This window comes from Cebidichthys violaceus, unplaced genomic scaffold (assembly GCF_023349555.1).
Source record: "Cebidichthys violaceus isolate CVI_PGR_0920_01 unplaced genomic scaffold, fCebVio1.0.p SCAF_26, whole genome shotgun sequence".
NCBI lineage: Eukaryota > Metazoa > Chordata > Actinopteri > Perciformes > Stichaeidae > Cebidichthys > Cebidichthys violaceus.
The window spans coordinates 5,169,631-5,184,822 of NW_027176439.1; the positions used below are offsets into that span (position 1 = coordinate 5,169,631).

A 15,192-nucleotide genomic window follows, 5' to 3' on the forward strand; every position below is an offset into this window, starting at 1 on the left:
AAGTGAGCCTCAAATATGGCTAGTGTCCGTTCCTGTTGTTTGTAATTGTGCAAGTTTAAATGCCTCTGTCCTGGATCCAAGGGAGAAACAGTCTGTTGTTCCGTCAAGTCATCTTCCAACTCTTGACACATTCTGTTGTTTGAGGAAAAGAGTGAGATCGCCCTCTTTCAGTGCCGAATAGCAGCTCCCACTGGTGCCCGAATTTATTGTAGAGTACTGGGAATATATATATATATATATATATATATATATATATATATATATATATATATATATATATTTTACATTTCACATATGAGCAATGCCAAAAGCAAATGGGTCACATGATAGAACAAAAACAAATAGATTGCATCTTTGACACTCACTATCTTCAGAGTCATCGTAATCACCACATAACCATTCAGGAGACTTGGCTGGTAAATATTAAAACTAGATTGATCAATAATTAAATCGACAGCCACAGCCGATAGTGGCGAAACACCATGTGGGCAAAAAACACCTCTGAAATGATGCTCTTGCCGTCCTCGTTTAGATGTATAGTGGCTTGATGAGTTTGTCCAATAGCGTACCCTGAATTTTCTGAATAGCACAATGGTTTACTGGTATTCTGAAAATAAACATTCATAACCAATAGTGACTCTATTATTGATCTTTACACTAATATTTTCACAATGAATAATAGAAAACAAACGTATTATGGTATTTATTGTTTGCTACCATTGCTTTCAGTGTGAGTGAGGGATGACAGCATGCTTTCCACAGCCTGTTCTCTCATCCCTCCCTTTCCTCCCTCCCTTCATCCGTTGCAAAGGCATTACAGGTGAATTGTACTCATTGTCCATCCTCCCCGTCCTGTACTCCTCCTCCTCTGCCCCTCCGTTTCTCAGTCTCTTTCCCATCAGTCACAGATTGTCTTGTAGCCTCTCCATGTAGGTTCTGATTTCAGACTGACCCAGGTCCATATCCTGGCACACCCACTTGATGTCATCCTCACTCCCGTTGCTCACCAGGACTGAGGAGTTGGCGTACGGGCCACCCCCGCCCGAATTATCATTGGGCAGGACGGTGGCAAAAGACGTGAACTGGACGCGTTTGCGTTTGGCGGCTGCAACTGCAGCTGCCGCCGTGGCTCGGGGGGAATTATTAAGATGCTCTGCTTGGCCGGTGGCGTTTTTGCCACCGGTAGTGATTGCTGACAGGCACTGGTGCGGTTCTGGCACTGATCTGGGCAAGGTTTGTCCGTGGGTGATGCCCCGGTGTCCGCCTGCGCCACCACCCCCACGAATGGTGCCCACGCCTGTGCCAACACCCATCACCAAGGTGTTACCGGCCCCGTTCAGCAGGTACTTGTTCTCCTCGTATCCTCCTTCGTTGCGGTCAATGATGGTGGTGCACTCGTCGGGCAGCCCGCCCTGGCACTGGTCAGAGTGGTCAGCGAGAAGGTCAGCCTCGTTCCCAAGCCACACCCAGTCGTGGGCGTGGTTCATGTTGCCTCCTGCTTCCAGCACAGGGACCTGCTTGTGACGGTATCTGCAGATGAAGGGTGATAATTAGCCTACGTCTGAAGCGCCATTATGAACAACTGCAACTTCAGGCAGTGGAGAATTGTTTAAATTGTACACTGGGCGTCCCTTTATATAGACAGTAAGGTACTGAGGAAAAGACAAGCAAACCCTATCTAACAACCAGCATCAAATTCCTCATATTGAATGTTTATTATGCTCATTTACAACATTAATTCAGCACCTCCCTTCAATGGATGAAAAGTATCCAAAGACCATTCTAGGCTGTACCTAATAACTGGAAACTTGAGATTCTAATTCTGCAACACTTTGCATATTATTCTAAACTAATATCATTAGTATTATATTACTTGTAGAATTAGAGTCCAGTGGTGGCTGCAAAGGTGTGTGTTGATCTACGACAGAGCATTGTTGAGTCCAAATATTAAAAGTTATTGAATATGGATAGATGTAAACATTTCCAAAAATGTACAACATATATTTTATTCTTCAATTCATAATTGTTGGCGTTTAGCCTTTCAAAAACAACCATTTACAGAGACGTCTCACTCTGGCGTTAATGGATGGAGGCCTTGGGACACCTCACACTTGTATTGCTGATATTCTCACAATTCATAAAAAGCAATTAAAATCCTCAATGTTTTACCTAAAGGCAAAGCTGACACAGTTGATGAGGAAGACCAGTATTGCCAGACAGAACACACCCAAAAGGGCGTACATTCCGATCTCCAGGTCCGACAGTCCTCTCGTGGTCTGGGTGAGCTCACTGTCCCCGGTGCCTGGTACCTCAACTTGTGCTGGGTAGCTACTGTAGTCCCCTGCTTGGCTGGGGCCTCCGCCCCGGCTGCTGCTGCTGCCTCCGCTGGCAGCTTTACCTCCTGAAGCACGATGGGTCACTGTGCTCTTCGTCGTTGTGCTCACCTGATATAACACATAGACACATAGATATAGCTCTAAAAAATATATATATATTATACATGTTATTTAGGGATGGTTAACGACCTTTTACATTGGTAATTTTACATTGGTAATTTAGGATAAATCCAACATCATAGGAGGGACATACGATTGATCAATCTTGATTCAATGTGTGTAAAAAGCTGAATATATCCATTTCAACTGATACGAATACAATTTGAGTAAATTTCACTAAAAATCAGATTGTAAAGAATCTTCCTCCATCCATTGCTCCTCCCACCTTCCTCATGGCTCCTTCCTCTCGATCCACTGCGGCACTGTTGGACTTCCACTCTCCCCCGTCCTTCGTTTGGTGCTCGCCGGTGCTGTTGTCCGTCCCTCCTCCGTCGTCCTGTCCGCCTCTACCCATCGCTCCTCTGTCCTCACTCTTTGCTCCAAACTTCACGATCACATTGCCAACTCCGGATGCCAGCACACTCTTCCTTTTGGATTTCTGGCAGGTCTCGGAGATGATCATCTCTACACGAACCAGCGCCCCCTGTCCGTCGCCCTCTGCCACTACGATGGGCCAGTGTTGCTCCTGATAAGGAATAGAGACAATGTGAAGGTAAACAAACAGAGCACTCTGGACATCAATCTGTCTGTCACTTCTGTCAAAAGGGTTTCATGAAGTATGCATCAGTGAAACGTCCATGGATTTTGTTTCTGGCATATTTTACACAGCTTTAAAAACGTTTACTTGTCAACTTCAGATGGACAAGTACCTGATTTGTTATGGAGATGACGCTCTCATCCAATGACACAACCGAGAGGAGGAAGTCCTTGGAGTCATAGACATCAAGTGGTGTCACTGAACCGTCACTGTACTGGATCCACGCACTGATCGCTGCCTCCTGAAAGAGAACAGAATAGCGGAATAACACAAATGTAGTAAAGAAAAGTGCATTAACAGTGTTTTGAAAATAAGCACAGAACTGTCAATCTTCCTTCATGGGGCTATTATACGCTGTGATGAAATGTCATATTCAAATCTGTGAAATGCTTTAACCTTGGTAACAACATTTGTTTCAGCTTAGAGGTGGAACATGTTGCTAATGGTTCTATGAGAGGGTCTAACAGAAGTTAGACCACGTTTACGCATTTAGCAGCTAAAGAGCCAGACGTTTCTCTCCGTAGTTGGTGGAGGCCAAAACCAGAGCAAAAAGAAAGTGAATATTTGACTTTCATTCTCCACACTTCTGCCATAATAACATCGCAAGGTGATCGTGTTTACAGCTTGTTCCGGCGCCCCCAAGTGGCAAAAGAAGAATAGATAGAATAGTTAGTTCAAAGACTTGCACTAACAGGCCTGTAAGTCTTTACAACATCTGCTTCACTCGGCACACTGTCTCACACGGTGAAACGCGTATTGATTTCTTTTAACACGTTGTCCTAGCCTTTTTTTTTCCGCTGTGCACGCTAAAAACTGCATTGCTAACCAACAATATCAGAGCTTATATAACATGTCATAACATAACTATTAGTACCAAACATTAATGTGTGCTTAAAAGGTGCAGGGTGTAAGATCTGGACACCAAGCAAATAGGAAGAATGTGCCAGATTTGACCAAATTGCCGACACTCTGATCGCCGGTCAACGTAACACTGTCTGCAAGCGTAGCATTGACCTTATTGTGTTTACTGTGTGTGGTTTGAAGAAGGGTGTTTATTAGACTAACAAGAAAATTATGTTTTCATTTCATCCTCCCCACCCCAACTCAAATTCAGCCAGATCGTACACACTGCATCTTTGAGTGGCTCTTAAAACATATATTCACTGGTGCTTGCCTTGGTAGCTCCACAGCGTGTTGTTGAATGATTTAGCCGTTTGCGTCTTCAACACAATGGAAATAAATAGTAGGTTGTAACTCTTGGAGAAAGACACAAAGAGAGATACCTCCACTCCCATCCATCCACCCAAACAAACACACACACACTTGACAATAATTGAAACCTAACCACCACTTTTTATGCACCGTTTGTTCCAAGCTGCTTGTATCTTTCTCCACTCTCCATCTCTTCAATTACAACGAGGACAAACACTTGGAAGATGAGAATGAATGTTTTTTGTCAACATTCTTCTTCCAGCAGCAGCGATTCCATAAATAAAAAGAGAACGTTTTTTTTTTTTCTGCTTGTCTACTGATCCTGCCTCACTAATTTCCCTTGATGAAACCCTTTGCTTTCTTTAATCAGAACACAGAAAAGATTGTAGAGCAATAACACACAAAAAACTCCTTACAAAAGTAATTAAGCTCCAACGTGAGGAACAACACTTTATCTCTTTCCCTCCCTCTATTTTCATTATAAATTGTAATTTTTCCTTGCCTCCTCCACCCCCCCTCCCCCTCCCCCTCCTCCACCCCTTTCCATCTAATCTGTATTTTTACTTTTCTTATTACTTCTTTCCACCCTATTTTCTCCTCCTCACTTTCCCTCTCCACAGTCGCATCATCCTTCCACAGGTAACGGTGAATGATGTAGATAAAAACAGACGGATGGAAAAAGAAATTAATGTTAGAATAAAGGGCAATATCTGATCTGTATTTTCGCCGTAATGAGCGGCTTCTCCTCCAATTAGCCCTCGGACAGAAATTATAATGTGGAGTATTGTTTAATAGAAGGGACGGTGGGGAGGAGGGAGGAGGGTGTGAGGGATAATAGCTTGAGATAGAGGAATAAAATAACCCGTGGCAATGTGAGCAGAGAGTCAAGAATAGCTTGTAACACAGTTTTCTTTTTTATAGATACTGTGTGGTAATGCGTGGAATAAGAGAGCAAAAGTGGAGAAAAGAGAATTAAAATAAACTATTAATATAAAAAAAGAAAACATAGTATTGTCAGAAAACCTTTATATGATTCCAGCTATCAATAAAGAGCACCATTTTTTTTTTTTTTTGCTGTAGCTAAACTGTGCTAAAGCCTGGAAGTTCCACACTCCTAATTATAAACTGATTATAGGAGCGATAGCGGCGATGTGTTGTGATGTTAGAATTACTGTTTAACCGCTACGATTACAACCTTGGGGGTATTGGGTATCTGTAGAGATGGGAACAGCTTAAGATGTAGTCCATCAGTGTGTGTGTGTGTGTGTGTGTGTGTGTGTGTGTGTGTGTGTGTGTGTGTGTGTATGCTACTCATGGGTCTGCATGTGCGAGTTACATTCTGAAAATCAGATTTTACAACCCTGGCAGATGTGATTTTTATCAGAGATGGAGATACTGGGCTGTTCCTCAAAGTCAAGGATGCTTCCTTGATAGTCGGGTCCTATAGACTAGACTAGACTAGAGGAGAGGAGAGGAGAGGCAAGGATCCGTCCTGACATTCAGAGAGCACACATTGGAACAGTTTTGTGAATGTGCCGCTGTCCAGAATGGATGTTTGTTTGTTTTTTATTTGAAATGACTCAGCACAATTTCTAGTAGGAATATTAGTTCTGCATTACTCAAACAATATACACACATTTAAGACATGTACATCTATTTAAAAAATGAAAAACATCAATAGTTTCAACAAAAACGTTTGAATTAGGCCTTGTAGATCTAATATGAGTGACGATTCAGACTTTTTCGCCAAGAAATTAGTTCAGAAGCTGATTTTTGGTGGCCTGCTGAGGTGAAATAACTAAGTTCACGAGCACATTCCACTTGTTTCCAAATGGGGAGACAGAAAACACATCTTGCACAGAGGATTGTGGGTGCTTCAGGAACACGGAGGATTCACACATGCATCATTAAAAATCCTCCGAACAAAGGACTCAAAATCAAAGGATCCTGTATTGGATAAGTCCTTCGGTGGGATTCAATGCCGCAGCATCCTTGACTTTGAGACACACCCACTGTGATCTCTGTGTGAGTGTGTTTGCGTAGCCACAGCACCCCCTACCTGTTTGGGTGCGTGTAGCAGGTCTGTGGCTGTCGTCGTTAGCTGGATAGCTTGGTTATTCCCCGGACTTGCTGTCATGCTGAGGGACAGCGATGCAACCAGCTGCACTCCCAGGTCAGTGATGGTGACCTGGACAAACAAGAGAATATCATAACGCATGCCAGTAAAAAGGGACACGCATCCCAAATACATAACATAATTCAATGTGTTCTTTTACCTTGTCGTCCAACACAGTCACAGTCTTCTCTGCCAGGATGGAGTCCGACAGTGGGGACAGAACCTGCAACCAAAGATCGCATTAACAGATTTCAAGTGCACTAAAGCAGGTTTCTCTAAATGCTCCTGACTTTCTGAAAGCTTTCATTCACAATTTGCATTCCCTGGCAGCGTTCCATTTCCTGCTCTAATGTCTGCCAGATCTGTGCAGGAAGGAATCAACACAAGTGTTAAACCAGCTGCACAGTCCAAGTAAACCACACTGCTGAGTACCTGGTAGTTTGACAGGTGATGGAACGATGGCTCAAAATGTCTCAAAAATGATAACAATGGGAACAACAAGGTCCTGTTGATCATGCTGCATCAAGTATAGCAGATTTGGGAAGTACATATAAGGGAAAGTCTGACAGACAGTTCTGGAAAGAGCTGTAACGAAACAGCTTCAGTTGTTGCCTCGGTGATTATTGCCTTAAGGTGACAGTGAAGTGTTTAACGTTGGCAGAGGAGCGGCGATAGCTGGTTAAACAGCCCCAGTGCTCTGGGCCACACAGACTGGCGGTATCTGTTTGAGTTCGGAAAAACACACACACACACACACACACACACACACACACACACACACACACACACACACACACACACACACACACACACACAGTTCCCGTCTGCCTCTCTGTGCCCCTGTGTGTCAGCATTCAGCTAAGACAACTTAGTATAGACAAAGCACAACGGCAGAACTAAAGACCTAAAAAAAAAAAAAAAAGAGTGAATGAACAGAGAGGAGAGAGCGTAAGTGAGAGACGGCGAGCGAGCTGGAAAGAAATAAATGGAGTAGGTGTCAGCGAGCGAGCGACAATGACAAATAGAGGAGGACAGAAAGTGAGAGTGGGCAGAAAGAAGGAGCGCAAAAGAGATTGAGGTACAGATGGAGAGAGGGAGCAGGAGACAGACTGCGATAGAGATTAGGAGCCCCGAGCTGTAGTGTGCTACTCCGCCTGGCGACGGGAGGACAGGCAGATCTGATTGGTGTACAAAGAAAATCTCTCAGTGAACGTGTTGGGGCGTCAAACTCAATCCCACCCTCAGCGAGCTAACAAAATGCCGTGATTGACAGCTCTGGGATTGCTCTTCAAGACAGGCTGAGAATAAGAGGGCGAGAAAGAGAGACTGGGCGGGAGAAGGGAGAGCGAGAGAGAAGGGGGAGAGAAGAAGAGGCGAGACTCGGGGGGGGGGGAGCTGGGGGGTAAAATTGAAATGTCAAACTATCAAATGACGGCTGTCGACTCTGGCATCTAAATGGGAATGCTGGGTAAATTCTCTCTCCTGGCTCCCAAAAAGAGCACAGCTGTCTGTATGCTTGCATCTGTGTGTGTGTGTGTGTGTGTGTGTGTGTGTGTGTGTGCGTGCGTGCGTGCGTGCATGCATGCATGCAGTCCCCAGTCGAACGGATGCAAAGACACACTCAGCTGTTCCCCAAAAAATCTAAATCCCCAAGACACAGACGCACAACACACTCATCAGAGCAATCACGCAAAAGTAAGCGCTTTGAAAGAAATCGGATCACTTCAAAATACATAGTTATATTGTAACATAAAGAAGATGGAGATGTAGCATCATGGAATATAACAAAACCGTCTGTGAGATACATGGCTTTTCTATAGACCAGCACACCAGTGAGCCTCAGGACTGTCCTCCACTGTCACATTCAGTCGCGATGGGCCGGCTTATTGGAATTCAGCAAGTGCACGAGTGTGTTCACGGTGTGCCGGCGTAAGTGTGTGCGTCTGTGTGTGTGTGTGTTGCTGAACATCACACTGAGATGTCGGTGCCAAATCCGACAGTTAATTGTGGCTAATTGTGTAAACGGGCAAGCGGGCGAGGGCTCGCAGTGACGGCGGGAGAGGAAGAGGAGAGGAAGAAAGAGGGGATAATGTTTACATCACTGGAGGGCTTATGGCTGCAATGCGAGTTGCCCAATGACACTTCACATTCTGGAATATTCAACCGTCGTTCTCTAGACTTGTTGGCCAACAAGAAATGAATACGTGGTCAACGTGGAGTGTTTTCTGAATCCTTAACAGGCCATTCAAACACCAATCCTCGGACGCTTTATCGCCAGTAAATGGCACACCAGAGTTCCTAGTTCTAAAGTTTACATTCAAAGTTGAATTAAAGTGACAAACTTTGAAACCGCATTAGAATTTAAGTGAAGGGCTATTTCATATGGGTTGTTCTAGGACAATAATAGTTAGAAAGCTGTAGCAGTAGTAGCATAGTACTGTTCTGTAGTAGAACAGAGGGTACATATACCTGTATTGTAGTAATCCCCAGGTCCCGCCCAATCAAGATTCGTCCGTCTATCAATCTGGCGATGCGAGGATCTTCTACCTGTGGAGCACAGAAACATCTGTCAGCCAGGACTACAACTCACCAATCAACTCGTTTAGAACTAATGTTCAGAATATTAGTTGACCCACTGCATATAAATTACTTGTTTTAACTATTATTTCAGTCCAAAAAGGAAAGAGTTGAAAAGAAACGTTAAATTAAAAAAAACGCTATGCTAAGCTAAGATAATCACTTTCTGTCTAAATACTTACAGACATGAACGTGGTATCGATCAACTCATCTGACTCTCGGATAGCGAGGTAGTTTATTTCCCAAAATGTTAAACTATTCCTTCATAGATAATTTGGTTTCATATATATGTGTGTGTGTGTGTGTGTGTGTGTGTGTGTGTGTGTGTGTGTGTGTGTGTGTGATTATTTGTGTATACCTACTTTTAGCTGGTCCAAGACCAAATGAGTGATGTCAGCCTGCCAGTCCGCACCCAACATGTAGACCATCTCTCCTCCAGGGTCAGAGGGCTCTGCGACAAAGTGGGTGAGGACCCGCACCAAGGCGTACTGGTACTGAAAGGGTTATTAAGAGAACGGCTGTGACTCTGATACTTCACCACACAACAGGCTCTTACTTCACTGCGTCAGAAACAAAAGACAAAATAATACTGCACTATTAATATACATTAATATACTATATCATAGCAAAGCGCTGCACGGCAAGTCACATTTCCGAGGGAAAGTTCTTGCGGTCTCTCGGGGATATTGGCGTTGAAGAAAAGGATTAAAGAACTCTCTTTAAAAGTGTGTTATGAAAACCAATCTAATACTACCTGGAGGGTGCAGCCTTTGCCCTTCCTCTCATCGTCCTCATCATCTTCACTGTCCCTGGTAGGTCTGGGAGGAAAAAAAGAGATAAATGAGACCAAGAGAGAACGAGAGGGTGAGATTATCTGCTAATTAAATGCCATTTTAATACTCCATGCTCAGCTCCAGGTAATCTACTGTATAATCTCTGCTCCAGGTTACACTCTCTGTCAAAGAAAATACACTTCACTGTTTAATCCAGCTCGAACACTTTTAAAGCACTTCAGTTGTACAATGGGCATTTATTGGAATGCCTGGGTGAGCACACATTATTTCAGATTCAACTGGCCTCGCACTGTATTCTTTGGTAATGCTGTCCCTGGGTGAGTTTTTCTTGAACAGTGTCCTAAAGCTAAACTATTGTTACTTCTCTTTCCCTTGTGAATGCAGCCCCAGTTCACCTCACCAAGTATACAAAATAAATCCAATGTGTCAGGTACTTGATGATGTTTTAAAAGAGCAGAAAGCCTTGCTGCAGTAAGTGACACAGTTGCTGCTTCCATTTAGTGCTTTTGACTGGCTGTGTGAAGTCCCACAGGGATCAACTATTTGGCCGCTTCTGTTAAATGTATGTGTCTGATTGTCTCTATCGACAACAACAAAAGACAGTTATCATCGCTATGCAGATGACAAACCACTCTATATTTCATTGTGTCCTGATAATATAAGTGCTGTAGAGTCCATGTTTCACTGACTACTTTCAATCTGTAGATGACAGAAAACTTGATTCAGGTGAACAGGGGGAAAACATGTATTCTGGTTTTGTTTAAGCCTTTAGTTAGACTCAAAATTGTATCTTTCAGAATGTATTTATTTGTATTATTTCGATATCGTTTTATCTATCTGTAAAGCTGCTCTCTACAAATACATGTTTCTGGAAGTCCTTGTTGGGGGCAGCCTGTTCTCACTCCCAAGGGCTCACATATGACAGCTTGGTCAGCGACCTACGACCTAACCTACGATGCTCGGCGAGGCCGTAACGTGGGAATAAAGGAGGAAGTGAGGCTACGTGGCAAAAAGAGCGACGAAATCCATGTAGGGAGGTCGGGATGGACGTATGAGTCAAAAAACACAGAACTGGAGACCGAATGTTGTTCCAGAGAAGTTAGCCTTGAATGTTTCTATTTAGTAGAAGCTAGCTTTGCATCTAGAACCTGTCCGATGTTGGAGGAAGTGATCGCCCTCGTGACCGAATAGCTTTGTTTTCAGATGTAAAGGAATATAAGTGCAGAGAAGTTAGACGTCATAGCTCTGGTATGTGGTTATTAGATCACGGCTGTGAACCAGATCAGATTGCTTGATATGAGCTAAATATATATATTATATTATATGAATACATATATTATAATTATAATATTGAAAACACTTTATATATATATATATATATATATATATATATATATATATATATATATATATACTTATACTGGGTGTAATTCCACAACTGAGGAGGCGGAATAATTAGCGCCAAATAGAAGAAATAAACTGAATCTGAGAATGCTTTAAAATAGAAAACCTAGCTCCCGAGTGGAAGATCTCTCTGTCTCACACACACACACACACACACAAACACACACACACACACACACACACACACACATTTTCTTTTCTTCGCCTCCTTTATAATATCTACACAATACCACGTGTGGGCAGGCCCACACCGGATCATACCTTCACACAAGAACACACACACACACACACACACACACACACACACACACACACACACACACACACACACACACACACACACACACACTCACGACTACCTCGGTGTTCCATAACTGTCCCGGAATGTGAAACCCCGGTAATATTACAAGAATCCTCTTTCTATCTCCTGGTGTCCCAGTTGCACACGTGTCTGTGTGAGAATGTGTGTTTCTCTTGGTGAGGTAGTACTGTAGTTAGGGGAGACAGAGGTGTGTGTGTGTGTGTCTGTGAGTGTGTGTGTGTGTGTGTGCGCACACAGGGGTTGGTGGCTATCTGAGCAGAAATTGGTGGAATTGAAAAATAGGTCCAGCAGATCAGAAAGGAAGGCCGGCAAGATGGGGAATAGAAACAACACATACACATAAATGACCACACACACACACACAACCAAGAGAAAAACACAAACAGACCATAAGGAATGGAGTTATTATAACATGGGAAAGACAGTGCACATGCATATTTTAGCTGAGTGTGTGCGTGTGCCACAAGTTAGTATGCGAATGCTGTCAAATCGAAGCTTTAAGAACTACGTCTCCCCATAGTGACTCTGAATTTGAGTTCAAGAAACTAAGTGTGTGTATTTAAATGTGGCTTCTTGCTTACATATCCCTTCTCGATACTGAAGTCAGAGTTGCTCAGATTATATAAATCATTTAGGTACATGGTAGAAGTAACAGAACGGAAGAAAGGAAAAGAAACAGTATGTCTATATGCTCAAAAAGAAAAAGCTCAAGAAAGCAAAGAATATACTTCCTTAATCTTAAAAATGTTGTATTTCCACCAAAGTTCATTAAGAATAGTTCAATTTTAGAGATTCCCTGTCAACGTTACATTTTGAGAATTGTGGGAAAGAAACAACAATTAGCTCGTACTGTGGAGTGTTTATCTGGGATTGTCTTTTCTCACTGCAGGGTAGATGAAAGACAAATGCCCTGAGGTCTACAGTTATAGTCTGGCCTACATTTATTCTTTCTCTATATATTTCTACGCCTTCCCCCCTCCTTCCTCCTTTCACATTGCACAAACACACAAAAAGCTGAACAAAACAGTTGAAAAGGATGTGCGTGTCCTCTCACACACACACACACACACACACACACACACACACAAGGACACAAGCTGACGCTCACACGCCAACATCCTGTCACTGATCGGTCCTCTTGCATTGTCTCCCTTTTGAGAAAGTGTGAGTGCATGTGTGCGCACGTGTGTGTGTGTGTGTGTGTGTGTGTGTGTGTGTGTGTGTTGACTGAACGCTTCATTCAGTGGCAATGATGCTAAAGCCATAACGGGTGTCATCAGTATAGCCAGGCAGGCCTTGACCTCATAGGAAATTATAGACTGGCTGGAACGATATGTGCTCTCAACTTCCCCATTCAATAAGCACTATATCACTCACGCACACACACACACACACACACACACACACACACACAAAGACATAGAAACACACACAAAAACAAAAGACACACATTCACAGTCACACATTGCCTCGATTCTTTCTTTCTTTTCTCTCTCAGTTGCAAACAACGTGCTCCTGTGTGGATCAGTGTGTGTGTATCAGCAGGCTTCCTTATGCTAATGAAAAGTGCACGTGATACAAAAATGAACTACATTTACTCTATTTATGAATAAAAAAAAACCACTCATTGTACCGCGTTACAACCTCCACTCTCTTGCCCTACTAGAGCAATTAGCAGCATTTAGAAATTGGCCTAAATTTCCAGCTATAAGTCTCCAACAATTTCACGCGGAGCTGGAGATGATTCGAGGAAAAGAGAGGAAAAAAAGAAAACCCGCTCACAGCCTCCATGTTTCACACAGGTATTCTACCTCTTGTTGGTGACGATCGGCACCCTCCAGCCTTTGACCTGGCTCAGCTCGGTGTCCGACACGTCGATCTGCAGAGGGAGCTTGGGCACCCAGACGGTGAGCTGCAGCTGAGCAGACAGGTGCAGGTAGGTGAAGTTGACCGCCAAAGACTGCCGACCGCGCATTTCTTTGCCGTTCACCAAGACCTGGTCACAGCTTGGGGAAACCTGAAAAAAAAAAAAAAAAGAGGAGGACAAGAGCAAAAGAGGAAGAGTTGGGTTGAGTGTGGGAACACTGTGCGCACACACACACACACACACACACACACACACACACACACACACACACACACACACACACACACACACACACACACACACACACACACACACACGGAGTCTGACGTTCCTAACTGACCTCGCACGAACTTAACACGGAGATTTGAGCAGAAACAAATGCAGCCTCTGTTGCGCGTTCCTTGAAGCACAGCCTGGAGCCAATAAAGTTGCTTCCACATTTATTCATAGTGTAAAGCACTTTGGAACACTGTCTTGCAAAGTGCCCTGGAAAGAAAGGTTAATAATATGCTTCTGTGGCTTCTTGCTGCCACATCGGTGGCATTCTGGGTTTGTGAATAAAAGACCTCATGTCACCTCCACCAATCTGGAGCAACGTATTAGATGCGCAACATTTTAAAAACTAGAAAATCACATTCATTTGAAGACATTAGTGTAATTGCTTTGAACACATACCACCACCCACGAGAGCATGGTCGACCTTTGCACTACATTTTAAACGGTGTGCCGATGGATCCAAGGGATCTGTTCTTAAATATGAAGAGACGGCTGGAGGACAAGAAGACACGGATGGATTACCAAACGGGCCTACAGGGGCCCCAAAGAGTCAGGGCCCCCCCCCCCTGCCCTTCACTTACAAAATGTCAGTTGAAGAGACATGTACGGTCCTCCAAGAGCTCACAGACAGTCACGTCTGTGGAAAATGTCTTGTTTACCAACCTGACTGTAGTTCTGCCTTGTCCTTAAGCACCAGTGTGCGTCTTTCCAGAATTATGGAGAAGCAGATATCTAGTTTTAGAACGGCGGTGTCCAAATTCAGTTGACGCTGACGTGCAAAGCATCCATGTAGACAGTGGATTACTGTGGCTGTGTGTCAGAAAGTGGACAGCACCCTTACAGATACTCTGACAAGCAGAACAATGGAGACGCACGGATTTCAGTCGGTTTCATTTTTACCCTCCTCGCTTGACTGACAGCGTGACTGATTGAGACGGCGTTTTCCTGGACAAATCATCCCACATGTTTCACCAACAGTGGGTTCATGAAGAGAGGAAGCCGATCGTAACCTTATCGGGGTATTGTGAGGGTTTTTTTGGAGAGAAAAGACACTTTCACTGACTCAAGCCTCTGCATATTCAAGCTCTGAAACTACGATTGTCAGTAAATACAAAGAAAATCATACAAATGTACAAAGGCATATTAATATTTCCCGTCGTTATGTTCCTCTCTCCGTCCCGCCCCCTCGTTATTTCTGATACTTTTTTGATTTCCACAGCCATTCATCCGTTCCTGGCATGTATAGAACTACTCCTCCCCCTCTTTCTCACACTGATATTCCTTTTTAATCTCTCTTTCATCTCTCCACACTACACCCCCCCCCCCCCCCTCCTATTTCACCCTCAGCCTTACATTCAACGGGAACTTCTTCTGTCCGACTTCCTCCGTCCGTCTCTCTCATTCCGTCTGTCTGACTCTCGCTGCCTAAATGTTTCTCTACGTTAATATGCAAAACTGCTCATTTCCATACATGCTGTCCAGCCAGGGGGCTTCACTTGTCTTGAATTTTGTGGGAAACCATAGAATTTGT

At 43.7% G+C, this 15,192-nt stretch overlaps 1 protein-coding gene across 1 annotated transcript in view; it reads right to left on the minus strand.

Annotated features, from left to right (window-relative positions):
• Positions 1 to 254: 254 nt before the first annotated feature.
• Positions 255 to 15,192, minus strand: part of si:dkey-215k6.1 (transmembrane protein 132C) — a 201,651-nt gene continuing 186,713 nt past the window's right edge. Inside the window, exons 7-16 of the mRNA XM_068720765.1 lie at positions 13,330 to 13,535; positions 9,753 to 9,816; positions 9,357 to 9,492; positions 8,891 to 8,964; positions 6,582 to 6,644; positions 6,365 to 6,493; positions 3,206 to 3,334; positions 2,722 to 3,021; positions 2,170 to 2,444; positions 255 to 1,530 (exon numbers count right to left, since the gene is read on the minus strand). Coding sequence (XP_068576866.1) covers positions 903 to 1,530; positions 2,170 to 2,444; positions 2,722 to 3,021; positions 3,206 to 3,334; positions 6,365 to 6,493; positions 6,582 to 6,644; positions 8,891 to 8,964; positions 9,357 to 9,492; positions 9,753 to 9,816; positions 13,330 to 13,535 — 2,004 coding nt within the window. The 3' untranslated portion in view covers positions 255 to 902. The remainder of the gene's footprint in view (positions 1,531 to 2,169; positions 2,445 to 2,721; positions 3,022 to 3,205; positions 3,335 to 6,364; positions 6,494 to 6,581; positions 6,645 to 8,890; positions 8,965 to 9,356; positions 9,493 to 9,752; positions 9,817 to 13,329; positions 13,536 to 15,192) is intronic.